This window comes from Bos grunniens, chromosome 1 (genome assembly GCF_055505025.1).
Source record: "Bos grunniens cultivar Pamir isolate PY7600 chromosome 1, Bosgru_T2T1.0, whole genome shotgun sequence".
Lineage (NCBI taxonomy): Eukaryota > Metazoa > Chordata > Mammalia > Artiodactyla > Bovidae > Bos > Bos grunniens.
Genome location: NC_141165.1, coordinates 58,180,585 through 58,197,038, shown reverse-complemented (window position 1 = coordinate 58,197,038; position 16,454 = coordinate 58,180,585). Strand labels below are relative to the sequence as shown.

Sequence of the window (16,454 nt, the reverse complement as noted above, 5' to 3'; positions counted from 1 at the left end):
TAAATTCAATTTATAGGCCTTGAATAGCTTCCCCAATACTGGCCTTTGAAAAGCTCTACACTGATATTTTTAAGAAACTAGCAGCACACTTCACCTTGGAAAAGTAATACTATAAAGACACTGCCATTAGTGATTTTATGTACTTCTACATACCCTTCTTGAATTTGAAATAATGGATAAGTTCACGTAATAATTTTTGTTCTCTTTCAAATTTTATGACTAAAATATTGAGTTGTGTTTTATGACCTACATTTATTATATTCTGTAGAGTCAGCCAGCAGCTTTAGGCAAAGAATACCTTTGCAGTCAGAAATAAGACTTGGGGAAGAAATCAGAGGTTTAAAATGGGTAATCATATATTCTGGAAGCAGAGGAATTTTCCAAAGATTTTGAAAAACAACCAAATATTGCATACTGTGTAATATATGAGCAATAATTTTCCAACTCTCTATACAGTTTCTTTTTCTTTTGTGGCCAGGATAATTATCTATTCATGTATGGGCCAGGATTGTTGCTATAAAACTTAATTTGTTCCAGAGCAGTTTAGGTAGTTTTTTTGGAGGAAAAGTTTGTTTAACAAATTGCACACTGACAATGGTACGGAATTTTTAGTTATGAGGAATTCTGACAAGGTCGCAGGAATTATCCAGTCTCAGTTTTCAGTCTCAAGAGTCACATTGAAAGAATGAAATTTAAACACTGTAGATTTAAACATGGTAGATTCAAAAACAAGTACGCCTACCTAATATTTGCATGACAGGACGAAACACTGAAACTTTGGATCTTTTTCTCTTTAAATTAGGTTCTTACTCTAATGGACCAGATAAAATCTGTTAATATAACTTGTTTCAAAACAATGAGAACATGGCTTCTATAGGAGAAAGAGATGGAAAGGACAGGGTTCTGACCTGGATTATGATCCTGTTGTGCTCCTAGTTTTCTAGAAGGTTCTAGACCTATCACAATACTTTGATAAGCTTTGCTTTATTTACCAATATGTGAAGCAAATATTTAACCTGGCGGTGATAAGATAGTATATTTATAAATAAAAGCATTTTAAAAATAATGTAAGTTATCATTTATTAGGGAAAAGCACAAGTCAGGCACACTGAGTTTTCACCCTAGTATTAACATCACAGGCTGCTGCTGCTTAGTCGCTTCAGTGGTGTCTGACTCTGTGAGACCCTATGGACTGTAGCCCACCAGGCTCCTCTGTCTATGGGATTCTCCAGGCAAAAGTCCTGGAGTGGGTTGCCATGCCCTCCTGCAGGGGATCTTTCTGACCCAGGGATCAAAGCTGGTTCTCCTGCATTGCAGGCAGATTATTTACCATCTGAGCCACCAGGGAAGCTCACAGACTAGCTAGATTGTAAATTCGGTTTATTTTATGGCTTTTAATATCAGAGCCCACCTAAAAAATTTTCTGCACAGGGGCTGTCCTTAAGCAGTAGTTGTGGCTAAACAGATCTACTCTGTTTGAGCACTCACTGGCTATTATTGACAGTGGTGACTAAAATCTGGTTAAAGTATCTCAAAAATTATGCAGTGTGTCATAAATTACATTACTAAGGCTTCTGAGAAATAATTTACTTTTTTAGAATTTAGGTCAAGAGCAAAAGCAAAATTATCAGTTATGCATAAACTCAATTTTCTTTCCCTTCAAGAACTTAGAATAAATGTGCTATGGATTTTCTCTGAAGAGGTTTGTAGTTATTATGTTTGTTTTACTTGTTTTTTTACATAGGGAATCTTATTGGCCTTTAAAATGCAACTTAGCAATGTAACTGATGTATTTTTTGCCACCAATAAAACCAATACATATGACAAAATGAATGCATACTCATTTCAGCCTCTAAGATTTGTTTTTAAATTATTCTGTTTGCAGCCAGGAGAAAAACATGAGATCATTTCTTTCCCTCTGCCAAAGACAAGATGACTTCCCCAACCCACGTAGGCAGTTGAGCGCTAAGTCTATCACCGTAGCATGCTCGAGTCTCCGGACTAGTGCCCTGCCACCTGTGGGGATGCGCTAGGACACGAGATGGGGCAAGACTCAGTAGGCAAGGCATCTCTGGTTTACAATAAAACTGTGGTCATTTAGCTACGTGTGCCTGCCGCATCTGCCCACTGGACAGGGAAAGAAGGAAAGGTGCTCTGTGGAGAGTACACGGTTGTTCCCACTCACTCTCTCCCACTTCATACACTGTATTCCTCTCCCCACGTGCTTTCCAAGTGCAGGATCACAGATACCCTTCCACGCGCGCGCACACACACACACCGTCTCTCTCCCAGACGCCAACCGGGACTCGCCTCTCGCTCACCCCAACCTCCCTGCGGCTGGCTCCACGGCCTCTCCCCATCACCCGCACTCCACGTGGGCGTAACCCGGCGCCAGGCGGCCAGGCTGCCCAAGGAGCCCTTCGCCCGACCAGGAGCTCGAGGGAGGGCGCGGCCCAGGGGTCGGACGGACAAAGCGGGCGTCCAATCGAGCCCGGTACTGCCTCCCCGAAGGGAGGGAACGGCGGCTCTGACCGGCCCAATGAGCGGGGAGCCCGAGTGGGACTTCCTCCCGGAATCCCGTTGGCCAAAATAGCGGGGCCGTGGGTGACACGTAAGTTGGGTGGGAGGCGGCGGCCGCCGAGGTTCGGCAGTCCCGTCAGTGACACCGGCCCGCGGTACCCCCCCAAACTCGGCCGGGATAGCCGGTCGCCCACCCAGCTACTCACCCCCGCGAGCCGCGCGCCGAGAGGCTGCCTGGAGTCCTGCTCCCTTTGTTGGGGCCGCACCCCCTCCTTTTGGTGGCCACAGTCGCGCAGTGGGAGCCACCGCGAGGGGGCGGGGAGCGGCCGGGGCGGGACTCCGAGCGCCGCCGGGGGCAGCCGGGCCAAAAAGTGGGCAGGAGGGAGAGAGGCAGGCGGCGTCTGGGGACCGGCGCGAGGACAGACCGCCGGAAAGTATGCGGAGGGCCCCCTCCCGGGCCCGGGCACTCGCGGAGACTCAGCCTCGCAAAAGTTTGGCGGCGGCGGCGGCCACCTCGGCGGCGTCGATGGCTGCGCGCCCCGCGGCGCGCGGGGGCTGAGCGGGCGCCACTTCCCCTCCGGCCCGGCTTTTGTGTCTCGCGTCTCCTCCTCATGCTGCGTTCGGCCACCTCCTTCGGCGGCTGCTGTTGAGGCGCTTGCTTGGGCCGAGGGGAGGAAGGCACGGCGGCGGCGCGGACGGCCGCGGCGCGGGGCCCAGGCGGGACTATGGGAAACGGGATGTGCTCCCGAAAGCAGAAGCGGATCTTCCAGACGCTGCTGCTGCTAACCGTGGTGTTCGGCTTTCTCTATGGCGCGATGCTCTACTACGAGCTGCAGACGCAGCTGCGGAAAGCCGAGGCGGTGGCGCTCAAGTACCAGCAGCACCAGGAGTCCCTTTCCGCCCAGTTACAAGGTACGGTTAACGGGATGCGCGCGGCCAGTGGCCAAGTTTGCCCCGCGCCTCCCGCCCTGGCTGGAAAAGTGGCTTTGGCGAGCCGTTGGCCCTGCGGGCGCTGCCACCTCTGACCTTCAGGGACAGCAGAGGCAGCCCCTCCGGGCCTCCGGATCCCGGAGTGTCAGAGGAGATGACACCTCTTCACCGTCCGGCTTCCTCCGGCGGTTACATTTGAAATTGGCAGCACAACCCATGTCCCACTGGGCGATGGGATGGGCGGGTGCACGCTGAGTCTCTTACCCCAGCACTTGTCATTTGTCAAAAGTCCCAGCAGCCATCTAGGCAGACAGACCAGGATCCCTGCCTCCGCTCTGCAGCGCATCCGGAGGAGCTTGGTTTTCTGGTTTCTAGGTATTTGCTTTTCAGCTGACTTTGTCAGTAGCCTAAGAAATGGGCAGTTTGGCCGAGACTTCTCAAACTCTGCTGTTTTTCCCCCAAGGAAATTAAGCCTGACCCAGTGGTCCGAACTAATGCCCTAGTTGAATGTAGCCTACACTTGCTAGTATCTTATTTCTGCTAACTCGGTAGTGTGACTTTAGAGATGTTCAATGTGTTGGGGAAAGTCCACACTACTGTTCAACATCCTGCAGGTATGTTTTTGGAAAAAATTTTTTAAAAGGTTGAATTGTTTTCCTAATTAACTTTTAGTTTATCCCAGAAGGGGGGTGGTTGGGTGTAGGTGTGTGTGTGTGTCTGTGTGTGTGTGTTACAGTTAGCCTTGAGAAGCTCAAGAGGAGAAACCTGGTTTTTCACTTCGCCAAATACACAGCAAGCACAATGTGAGCAAGACCTGCAGAATGACTTAAGCTCCTATACTTCTATTTTAGAATCCTATTTAATGTAAATTTCAGGCACATAAAAGATGCGCGACTGCAAATTCAGAACCAGGTGGCCTTGTTAAGAGCAGCGTCATCCTGTACATATTTTTTGAAAGCTTTTTCTTGTACTCTTGGTTGGTTTTCAGCACTCATGCAGCCCTCTCCCTAACCAGAACAAGTAATAATAGTAAAGGGCTGTGAGTAGTGAAATGTTGACAGTCTGTGCTGATAATGCAAATAGAGCTTATTTCACATCACTAGGAAGATACAAGCTGCATGGCTGGTTTCTGTCACTGTGTATTTATACAAATATAAAACAGATGTCTTTTCAGGACTTAGCTATTTTGAATGTTCTCTCTAGTTAAAAAAAAAAATAAGAAAATGATCCACAGCTGATTCTTGGTCTTATTTGTTTTTCCCAGTTTAGAAGTAAAGGAAGTATTTTTAGCTTACTGAAGCTGTGTCACCACAGGCAATGAAAATATGTGAGCTGAGTTTATTTCAAAACGAAAATCTGTTTTGATTCAGCCTTAGGTTAAAAAGTTTTTTTCTGTAAAATGTGTTGAAATTTACCCATGAGTTACTGTTGGTTTGCACAGTAAGGATATTTATTTATTTACTTAGAAGACACTAGTGCTTTCCTGGTGAAGTTCAGTGCAGTTAGACCTAGGGAAGTATTTGCCATTTAGGAGTACACTGGCAGGACTGCGTTTTCACACTTGTGATAGGAAGGGTGGATGGTGGATGGTAGAAGGTTGGTGCCTTGTTCTTTTAGTTCAGGAGACTCGAGAGCAGGTGCTGTCAATAGTTCACCAAAACACCCTCAGCACTGCACAGTGTCTGACCCTGAGGGAGGGTCAATGTATTTATTTATTCACTCAACAAACAAAAATTAACTGTGGTAAGAAAACTAGTTCCAAGCACTTTTGTTTGCTTTCTTAGATTTCATTTCCCTGTCTGCTTTTTTGAAAAAGCCCAAGTAACAACAGTGAAATATTTAACCCAAGCACCACATTTGCCTTAATTCCCAGCAGTGGAACTCATTGACTGAGGAGGTCCCAATATCTGAGTCGTAGCCTTTATTTGCAGTATTCTATTTAGAAGATCAGGCTCAGTGTCTTTTCTCCTTTTATTTGTGGGGAAGAGGGGTAGTACTTGGTATCCAAGACCATTATAGTGCATAGCAGTTGCTTTGCTGCAGGAGATGGAAAAAAAAAATGTTGTAGCCAGTTTGAATGAGTGACCTTACAGTCCATTTCTTAATTTACCCTTTTGGTATTTCCTTTTGAATTGTGGTGCTGCAGCAATTCAATATGATTGTGTGTGAAGAATTATTTCCCACTCAGATTACAGTTTCTTCTTCTGTAGTTTTTCTTTTTTCACACTTCTATTCTGTGGCATTTTATTTTTAATTTCACATCTGCAGGCCATTTAATGAAGATTCTTTGATGGCAGGCAGCTTTTCTTCCCTTTTCCAATGACAGATGACATTTTACTTGGCAGTGCTATGTATGACCAGCATAGATTTGTTTTTAGGACATTAGACTTGTTTAGCTATGTGAGATCTCTTGACCTGGTTTGGATTAAAATCAGTTAATTATGAGTGGCAAAAAAAAAAAAAAAAAAGAATGCTGGTTGAAAAACTTTTAGTTTGGCCATGTAATCTGAAGGTGTCATTTGTTAAATGAACATATTTGGGTCATCTTCAGTTTAATAATGGGTTGTGCACTAGACATTATTCTAGAAGTAGGTTAAGTCTAACTCCCAGTGCATTTTGGAGTCAAACAGTCTCATAAGTAGGAAATGGTGGGGGTGATGTGGTGAAAGTTCAAGACTTAGCAATGCCCCCTCCACTAAAAACAAATGTCTGTGTCTGCCAGCCTAGCCTCTCTGTCTTCTACCCATAATATTCCTTAATTATATTGAGGAGAAGAGCAGAGGTTACCTCTGGTGGCAGAGGCAGTAGTAACAACCTTTGATTAGCTCAGTGTTTAGGTAACTTAAAAATAAAGAAAAAAACACTTTTCGGGCCACCCACCATTTTCTGTCTATAAGGCGTATATGAGCTTTGACTGCCCATTAGAATCACCTGGGCAGCTCCCGGGCCTATTAAGTCACAATCTGTGGGGGTGGAAACCTACTGGCAATCTCCCCAGGTGATTGCAGTGCGCAGCCAAGGTTGAGAACCACAGCTCTGTAGTCTTGAGACTGAGCTGATTCACACATTGACTTCACTGGCTTGGCTGAAAAGACATTTGACTTTTTTTTTCTTTTAACCCAAGCATGTGATTCAAATTCTAGCCCTGGAACTTTTTGTGTGATCTTGGGCCTCATTTTTCTTATTTATATAATGGAGATTAGAATGGCCTATTTCATAAAATACTATAAGGATAAAATAATTAATACCTATGAAGCTTCTGGGCTTCCCTGGTGGCTCAGTGGTAAAGAATCCATCTGCCAACACAGATCCCTGGGTCACATAGATCCCTCAGAGGCAGAAAAGGCAACCCACTCCAGGATCCTTGCCTGGGAAATCCCATGGACCAAGGAGCCTGGGGTCTACAGTCCATAGAGTTACAAAAGAGTCAGACACGACTTAGCAACTAAACAACAGCAAATGAAGCTTCTAGCACATACCTAGCACATAGTAGGTACTGTTCATTCACGATTAGTTTTTGTTATCATTATGGTTTCTGTTCAAGAGATTTGACCTCTTTTTCTTCCCACGGTTGCCATGGGTAAAATTTTGAAATTCACAGAATTTGTTTTTATAATTAGCTCCTTTTTTGTACCTAAATGCACATCAAAGAAAATAGGTAGACTGGCGTAAATCCAAGTACTTTACTCTGGAGAAGGGACCCTCCCTGATAATTTAAAGTTAGAATTCAAGTCTGGTTACTAATTAACTGTATATTATGTCAGATTAGGAGAGGGAGTGATAGCCAGAGATAGGAGTAACCTTGTGCAATAAGATCTGGGAGAGGGATGTGTTGCTGCTAAGTCGCTTCAGTCATGTCCGACTCTGTGCGACCCCAGAGACGGCAGTCCACCAGGCTGCCCCGTCCCTGGGATTCTCCAGGCAAGAACACTGGAGTGGGTTGCCATTTCCTTCTCCAATGCAGGAAAGTGAAAAGTGAAAGGGAAGTCGCTCAGTCGTGTCCGACTCTTAGCGACCCCATGGACTGCAGCCCACCAGGCTCCTCCATCCATGGGATTTTCCAGGCAAGAGTACCGGAGTGGGATGCCATTGCCTTCTTCGGGGAGAGGGATGAACTATGTAAAAAAAAAATTTTTTTAAGTAGGGTCAAACAGTCGCTAGTTCTTAAAACACTGTATTACATTATTGCAGTGCTCTTGGTCTTCCCAGTGATGACCAGAAACCATCAAGAAAAGGTTCATATGTTGTCTTCTATTCAGATCAGTGTGTGACAGTTATTTAAAATAAACAGGTTTGGTGCTTAAGGCTGACATGGTTATTTAAGTTAGTTGCCCTTTGCATGGTGTTCCCCTGAGACACGGGATGACCCATTTACCTGAGCATGAAAGCATACTGTTTCTGGCAACTTTTTTTTGACCTCCCCTGAATCTGCTTTAAAGAATAAAAAAGTGTCCTTCAGCTAAGGGCCAGATTTTTTGTGTGTGTTGGTTCTTCTTTCTGTTGTTCTTTCATCTCCAGTGCCAGGTGCTTGGCATGATAGGTGCTCAATAAATAGTAGGTCTATACCTATGTGGTATTGGCTCTCTGCTGATGAATATGCTTATATAAGGTGGGCAGTGAAATGTAGTGGATGTGGGCTGAGGAGTCAGAGTGCTTGGATTTGATGTCTTGCTATATTTTTCTTTTTTTAATCAGCTGGTGATCTTGGATTCACCTTCCCAGGTGGCAGCACACTGTTAAAGAATCTGCCTGCCAGTGCAGGAGATGCAGGAGACGTGGGTCCCATCCCTCAGTCAGGAAGATCCCCTGGAGTAGGAAATGGCAACCCACTCCAGTATTCTTGCCTGGGGAATCCCATGGACAGAGCAGTCTTGTGGGCTATAGTCTATGGGGTCGCAAAAGAGACACAACTTGACGACTAAACAGCAAACAGATATTGTCTATTAAATGGACATTTTCACTGAAGTACATACATCTTGCAGTTAAAAGGTGAAATTTATCAGGCTGTTTTTGTTTAATTCTGTTCTATTTAAAAAATGGAATAGAAATGACAACTTTTTAAGTTCAGTCAGTTTTATTTGTATATAAAATCCTGCCTTAAAATTCATTCCCTGAATAAAAGATAAAACTTTGGAAAATATGACTCAATTAAGACTTCTGTTGAATATATGTGACATGTACGGATATGTTTGGTTCTGCACGTTATACCTGCCTTGGTCATCCCTGTAATGGAACTCGCCAATATTGGTTGACTAGGGAAGAGAATCGCCCATTATCTGTGAGCCTTTGTTTTGCTGTAACTTTTTATTTTGTATTGGGGTAAAGCTAATGCCTAGTGTGCTGCAGTCCGTGGGGTGGCAAAGTCAGACATGACTGAGTGAACAACAACAGCGAAGCATCTGATTAACAATGTTTTGACAGCTTCAGGTGAACAGCAAAGGGCCTCAGCCACACATACGCATGTATCACTCTCCCTTAAATTCCCCTCCTGTCCAGGCTTCCAGGTAACATCGAGCAGAGTTCCATGTGCTATACCGTAGGTCCTTGTTGATTATCCATTTTAAATACAGCACTGTGTACACGACCTTTGGAAACTCCCTAACTATCTCTTCCCCACCATTCCTTCCCCCCACAACCCCATGCACCACCGGCACCAGTAAGTTTGTTCTCTGTCTGTGAGTCTCTTTCTATTTTATAAGTAAGTTCATTTGTATCGTTTCTTTTTAGATTCCATGTATAAGGGGTGAGTGAGCCTTTTAAGTCTCAAGTATGTTGTACAGTTGACTACATCCACATAGATTGGAAACCTTACCTTGAGCTTTTAAAATTCCTTTTGCCTCACCAAGAGCGTGGACATAAGACTAGGTTTTAGAGACTTAAGGAATGGGTGAATTGGGAGTTTGAGAATGAAGACTGAAGCTGAGAGTACCAAAGTGCAGAGAGGATTTGAGAGGAACCAGAAGATGGAAGAGAGAAAGAGAGGGAAGGGGACTAACATCAGTTGATGACATTTCAGAACATTGGAGAAGATTCCTGCCCACACCTCCATGTCCTAAAAAGAAAAGAATAGGGAATAGTGAAGGGGGTGTGGGTTTGGCATCAGATATTGTTTGAATACAACTCCGGTGTTTACCAATGGAGTGATCTTGAGCACACAGGTAACCTCTGTTCACACAGGTGAACTTTGGTTTCTTCATAGTGCCCTGAGGTTAGCAATGTCTATTTTGCACACTTGCATGGACTAGAAATAATACATTGAATGTGACTGGCATGAATCCCAGCGTGTGTTACTATGACATTTACTAGGAAACCAGGACTTGCTGTTATAGTATTAGCATTGGCTGCTTTTCATTTCATTTGCCCACCGTATTACATCTGGAAGGTAACAGTTATTAGCTGTGGTCTAATGGCTCTTTTTGGAGCCATATGCTCAACTTGGCTGAAACTTTTATTTGATTTAAGACGCTCTCACTCTGTCTTTTGTACCGTTTTGACCCTTTTTTGGTAAGAAAGGACCTGAGAATGCTGTACATGGTAGCAACTAAGTGTTGCTGTTTTTCATTTTGACAACTCAGTGTTCTTATTTTATCACTGAGGACAAAATGTTTTTGCTACTCTTGCCAGTCAGTGGTTTGTGGGTTTTGTAGCTTTGTTTGGAAGTGAAAGTTATGCATAATATAACTGTACTTTAAAATAAAAATGGCCAACTGTATTTTGTCTTTCAAGCCATTAAAGCGAATTTATTTTGACAGAAATTTGGAAATTTCCCCGAAAAAATTAAATTATGTGAAGTACGTACCATTTCTTTCTCCCACATTCAGGGGCTGTGCTAAACATGATACTTGCATTTTCTCACTAGCACTGAACCAAGCACTGTGGTGTGAAGGAGCAATCTGAGGCTCAGAGGGTTAATTAACTTTCCAGCATCAAGGTCGAATCTAATGAATCTGAATTTGGAACCCTAATGTGACTTTGTAGCCTGGGTTCTTTCCACAGTACTACATTGCCCTCAAAATTACTTTAGTGTCTCATGGTGATATTAATGGTTTGGAGAAAGTGGGTTAGGTGGGTCGTGTGAGGATTTAAGATAAAATTTAGAATCAGAAGTAACAAGTCTGATTATTTGATACAGCATCTCCAGAGTATAGGGCATTTGGTGCAGTTACAGAGCGTGATTTTAGTTGATTCTTGAGTTGATTTTAGGTGGTCTGCACATGCTGCTTGAAATAACATAGAATCACATGAGAAATGGCTGTTTTTTTGAATTCCCTTTCAGTGTTTTCTTGACAAATCAAGGAGCAACTCTCAGTTTGATTCTAGAAGCTCTCGTTGATATAGCTGCTCATTTGTTTTTCTTAAAGAGAGCAGACTTCAGGCAACCAAACAGCCTAATAGCTAGACTTTAATAATCATTTTCTTGTTTTAGTGCATTTAAATTTTACAATTACTGCCCATTGATGCCATGTAAGTCAGATTTTTCATTTACAAGGTAGTAATGTAAAGTTTCCCTTATAGAAGTTTATTATAGGGGAAAAAGTGAACATTTGGCATCTCATAGTACCTGTACAGGTTTTGCATGCATGAAATAATGATAATTATTTCCTAAATAATAATTATTCCTAAATAATATTTAGGAATAGATCAAATCACTTTGTGATACCGACACTGAATTTTACAGTTAAGAAAACAGTTTGGAAGAGGAAGAGTCACTAAGTATGTGTCTCAGGCTGAGCCCAGAGTCCACATACACTGACTTCCAGAGCCACATAGCATTCCTCCAGGGCTGCACCCTGCAGCCCCTGGAGACCAGCAGCACCCTCATTGCAGTTTGAGCTGAAATGGGTGTTGCTATTTTTAAACAATGCTCTGTAGTTCTGAATGGCACACTTGTGTTCTTTGTTTTTATTGGCTTATGGGTGCTTTTCCAGAGGACATGCCAGCCATTGCCCTACGCTAATAAGCCTCACTAAATAGACTCATAGCCTGGAGGGATGCAGGCATGAAATAAATTGCTTGTTATAATAGTGTGACATTTTAAAAAATATTGGTTTAGCTATTTTTCATATATAAAATGTCATAATATGATAGGTAATGAATAGAAAGATGTGCTGTCACTCTGAAGGATGAGGCATTTAGAACATTTGAATGACACCATTTCCTTTCCTTTGAGAATAAGTGAATTTAAGAAAAATATATTATCATTTTAGGAGAGTCAAACATTTCATTTCCTATTTCACATTTCATTTAAAGCCTCTTTTTTAAGTGGAATGTTTAAAAAAACAAAAAATCTACAACTCAAGCTATGTAAGAGAACTTTGACATTGCTTATATGCTCTAGACAATAGTTGCTGCTGCTGCTGCTACTAATTCACTTCAGTCGTGTCCAACTCTGTGCGAGCCCATAGACAGCAGCCCACCAGGCTCCCGCGTCCCTGGGATTCTCCAGGCAAGAACACTGGAGCGGGTTGCCATTTCCTTCTCCAATGCATGAAAGTGAAAAGTGAAAGTGAAGTCGCTCAGTCGTGTCTGACTCCTAGCGACCCCATGGACTGCAGCCCACCAGGCTCCTCTGTCCATGGGATTTTCCAGGCAAGAGTACTGGAGTGGGTTGCCATTGCCTTCTCTGAGACAATAGCTATGATACTATAAAATATTCCAAATATAGATTAAAAATGGGAAGTTGATAAATTGGTTATTTAGTTTGATTAGTGTAGAACAGTTTATTAAGCTTTACGTTAGTGAGATTTAGTATTATAAATCTATACTTCCTATGTCATTGACCTCTCAACCTCATAACAAATATTTAGAGATTTTAAAAAGGATTTTATATCCTTTATAGAGATTTTTTTTTCTGAAAAACATGTTAAATGGTACTGATGTCAAACATCACTTTTATTAGAAAATGAAAAAAAAAAATCCTCCTTATAGGTAAGTGTCAGCTCAAAATCCAGAAGTCATCTTATCTGGGTGTGGGTACGACTCCTTGGAAATAGTTCCTCAGATATAACTTCTCAAGTTTAGTTCCTCTTCATTGATGGATCTGTGAAACTAAACCTCAACTCAAGCAACATACAACAGTGGGGCAGGCATAAGATACCTACATCTTCTTATTCAAAAAAAGCACAAAGTACGAGGTATGTAGGAGTTGCTGGTCCATGTAAATTCTGAAATCCAGTTAGGCAGATGTTCTTCAACTAGGTTCAGGCCTGGGAATAATCCTTCATGGTTCTTGATTCTCCCCTGTGGAGTATTGAGTTATCCTTCCTATTCATGAAGGGGTGGTATGTGTTTACAGCTGAGTTTTCTCGGCCTGTTTCTTGCCTGTACAAAGTTGGGGATTGATGGTGTTTTTTCATTTAGGACCCTCTCCATTCCTTCCAGTCAAAACTGGCAGTGTTTCTTCTGATAAAATCCTCTCAAACTTTTGTGGGTCTCCCATGAAGCTTATTGAGGTTTACTCTTGTTAGTCAAAAAGCACACCCATCTTAGAGATGATTCCTTCTCTACCTTGGGTTCCTGCAAAAACAAGGGAGAGACAGTGCCCTTTAACTTAGCAAAACCCTGTTGAGAGAACGTGTGTTAGGTGAGCTTGATTAAGGAAACTCGCACCTAAGAGGACCTGTGAGTCACACCCTTAAAAGTTGTAGGAGGTCTTATAGCCTGATTGAATAATATTCTGACATGCCACATTTCCCAGGGCTTACCAAAAGGATTTCAGAAGCTACAACCTTGACCTCACTTCACACTTTTTTTCAGACAGTTCCCTAGAAATGATCTTTGGTTGGAAACGATTTCTTGATTTTAGCATTACTAAGAAGGCAATGGCACCCCACTCCAGTACTCTTGCCTGGAAAATTCCATGGATGGGGGAGCCTGGTGGGCTGCAGTCCATGGGGTCGCTAAGAGTCAGACATGACTGAGCGACTTCACTTTCACTTTTCACTTTCCTGCATTGGAGAAGGAAATGGCAACCCGCTCCAGTGTTCTTGCCTGGAGAATCCCAGGGACAGCGGAGCCTGGTGGGCTGCCGTCTATGGGGTCGCACAGAATCGGACACAACTGAAGTGACTTAGCAGTAGAGAATCTTCAAAACCTTCAAGTCTTGTCTTTTTTTCGTTTAGTGATCCCTCCCCCAATTTATCTTCTCACAGGTTTCCCTAAACAGCAAGAAGAAACCAGGTAGCCTCTTCAGTACTTTGCTGGGAAATCTCCTCAGCTAAATCACACAGTTCATTTGGTGCTTTTAAAACATCTCATCTAACTGCACAAATCTGCAGGTCACGTAACTACATGTTCAGTGTCAGTATTGTTAAACCTTCTGCCACTACGTAATTTCTAGTTTCCAATAAGATTTTCTTCACTTTCATTCATGCCCTTATTAGAAATCTCTTCAAAGTCCGAAGTTCTGTTAACAGTGTGTTCGAGAGTTTACACTTTGACTCATGGTCTTCTTAGGCCCACTACACAGTTCCATAGCCACTACCACCATTTAGATTTCTGTCATGGCAGCACTCTGCTTCCAAAATCTGGATTAGTTATCCTGCTGAATAGCAAATTACCCCCAGACTGAGTTGATTTTGAACAACAAATACTATCACAGCTTTTGCTGGAAAGGAATTGACTTAGCTGAGTGATTCAAGATCTCTCAGGATGTTGGAGTCAAACTTCTGATCAGGGTTGTGTGTACTGTGCTGTGCTTAGTCACTCAGTCATGTCTGCCTCTTTATGATCCCTTGGACTGTAGCTCACCAATCTTCTCTGTCCATGGAATTCTCCAGACAAGAATACTGCAGTGGTTTGCCATGCCTAATTCAGGGTATCCTCCCAACCCAGGGATCAAACCCACGTCTTCCGCATTGTAGGCGGATTCTTTACCATCTGAGCCACCAGAGAATCAGGGTTGTAGTTATCCCAAAATTTGACCAGGACTGGAGAATCTGCCTCAGAATTCACTAATGTGGTTGCTGGCAGGCCTCAGAAGATCCAATTCTAGTCTTACTCTTCCAGGGCTTTCCATAGGAATTTCCATAGTTCCAACCTGGAGCTTTCAACAGAGTAGCTGGCTTCCCTCAGGGCAAGAGATCGAAGGGCAACAGCCAGGGAGAGAGTGTGTATGAACCCAAGGTGAGTACGAAAGTATTTTAATAACCTAATCTTGAAGGTATAACTCACGACTTCCTGCCCTATTCTGTTCATTACTGTTGAGTCACCAAATTTAGCCTGTGCTCAAGGGTAAGAATAACAGAATGCAAGGATCATCTGGGGCCATCTTAGTAGCTGCCTCCCACAATGTAAGAATGTCATTGTCATTGTTGGAAATATCCTTACCAAAGTCATCTTTGAGTACTTGCTGTGTACCAGGTACTGTACTAAATTATATTCTTGGATTACCCAGTGTAATTGTAATTTTGTAAAAAATGCTTTACTGTATATTAAAATGTGATTTACCATTTAATTTGACATAGTAAAAAATGACATTTGAAATCATGGCACCTCAGAGGGAAATTATCTGGTCTTTAAACTATCTGACCAGGAAGAATTCAAATTAAAAGAGATTTCCAGGTAACTCTCTGAAGTATAAACCTAACTAGGAGCTGTTAGGGGAAATCTCAAAGTTGAAGCCATCCTGTCCTTAGGGAGTTTCAAAATCCATTGACAATTTGTGAAAATTTCACATTTCTGCAAAAGACTGTATTTCATTGGTTAGTAGATAGGAATGCAGTAGAATGTGTTTGTCCATATGGTATTTTCACTTGCTTCTGAATGTGTTCCTTTTGACTTTATATAGCCTGCAGCCCTTGTGAAGACCTTATTATTTGATAGTCAGAAGATACATATTTTTAATGGAGTTCAACTGGTTTTATAAAGAGAGGTATCTTTGATTTAAAAAAAGAACATTAGTTGCATGAATAGTAATTTCAACTTGTTCATTCATTCCTATTTTGAAAGTCAAGTTTTATATATTATAATACATGAGATATTCTTTTGTGCTATTGATAAAATTAAAAAACAGAGCATATAGGCACATTATGAAAACATCATTAAATGTTATGAACAATTGAAATTTCAAATTCATACTGTGGCCTCACTCTTCCAAACATACTTTAGTAATTAAAGATACTTGAGTTGAATATTTCTATTTTCCATTTTACTTCATTGTACTTTCCTAAACACATTTCTATAAGAGGTGGGATCATCAGGAAGTGGATAGAGAATACTTTGTCCAAATGTTTGAAGTCATGCTTCACTTAAAAATCAAGGGGAGCTTCCATTCTTGTAAGTGAGAAGTTGCCGTTCAGTATCTAGCAATCAGTGATGATCTTCCTGCCTCTACTGCTATCTGTGTGGGTACCAGTTTGCTGCCATGATCCTCACTGTTAGGCTAGGTTGCTGTGGGCCTCATGTCTTAGTGATACCCTCATAGATTGAAGTCCCTTGAGACATATGGTCTTCGTTCTGTGTCCGAACACATAGAAAATTCCCTATGTGTTCTATAGAGTACAGTGTAGTTCTTAGGGAGACTTAATGGTCTGCATGTTGTGTTTTTCTTATTTACCTTTTGCTACTCAGGTTGGTTAGGGTCCATATGGATTAAGCCAGAGGATGCTCTTTTCTGTTGATACCACCCAAGGAAACAGTAGCTACTAACCCAGTTAGCTAGAATGATGGTATTTATGAGTACATGTGAGGCCCTGTTTTTAGCCTCCAAGAAGTCTTCATCTGAGGGTCCAACAGTAGCAATACTTTGAGCAGAGGCTGAGCTTTTAAAGAAAGACTGCTTAGTTTTTAGGGTAGGCCTCCAGCTGGTCTCAAAACTGCTTCCTACCAGGCGACAACTCAGTCCTGAGACTATGTTGTGTGTCTTGTCTGTGACCCCCTCTTCCTCAAGGGTGGCGTTTTCAATTTAGGATCAGTAGGAGGTCCATGAACTTTCTGAAAATTTATGTCAATTTTGTATATGTGCCTTTTTCCAAGACAGAAGTCATAGCTTTTATCAGATCCTC

The 16,454-nt window shown here is 42.4% G+C and overlaps 1 protein-coding gene and 1 pseudogene across 5 annotated transcripts in view; one reads left to right on the top strand and one right to left on the bottom strand.

Moving 5' to 3' along the window:
- Positions 1-595: 595 nt before the first annotated feature.
- LOC147379486 (uncharacterized) lies at positions 596-3,133 on the bottom strand (annotated as a pseudogene). The gene has a single exon (XR_015133316.1). The product of XR_015133316.1 is annotated as an uncharacterized LOC147379486 (transcript).
- GOLIM4 (golgi integral membrane protein 4) overlaps positions 2,592-16,454 on the top strand; it is an 84,117-nt gene continuing 70,254 nt past the window's right edge. For all 4 annotated transcript variants that reach the window (XM_086318307.1, XM_086318299.1, XM_086318290.1 and 1 more), the window contains exon 1: positions 2,592-3,432. In XM_086318307.1, coding sequence (XP_086174433.1) covers positions 3,246-3,432 — 187 coding nt within the window. In that variant the 5' untranslated portion in view covers positions 2,592-3,245. The remainder of the gene's footprint in view (positions 3,433-16,454) is intronic.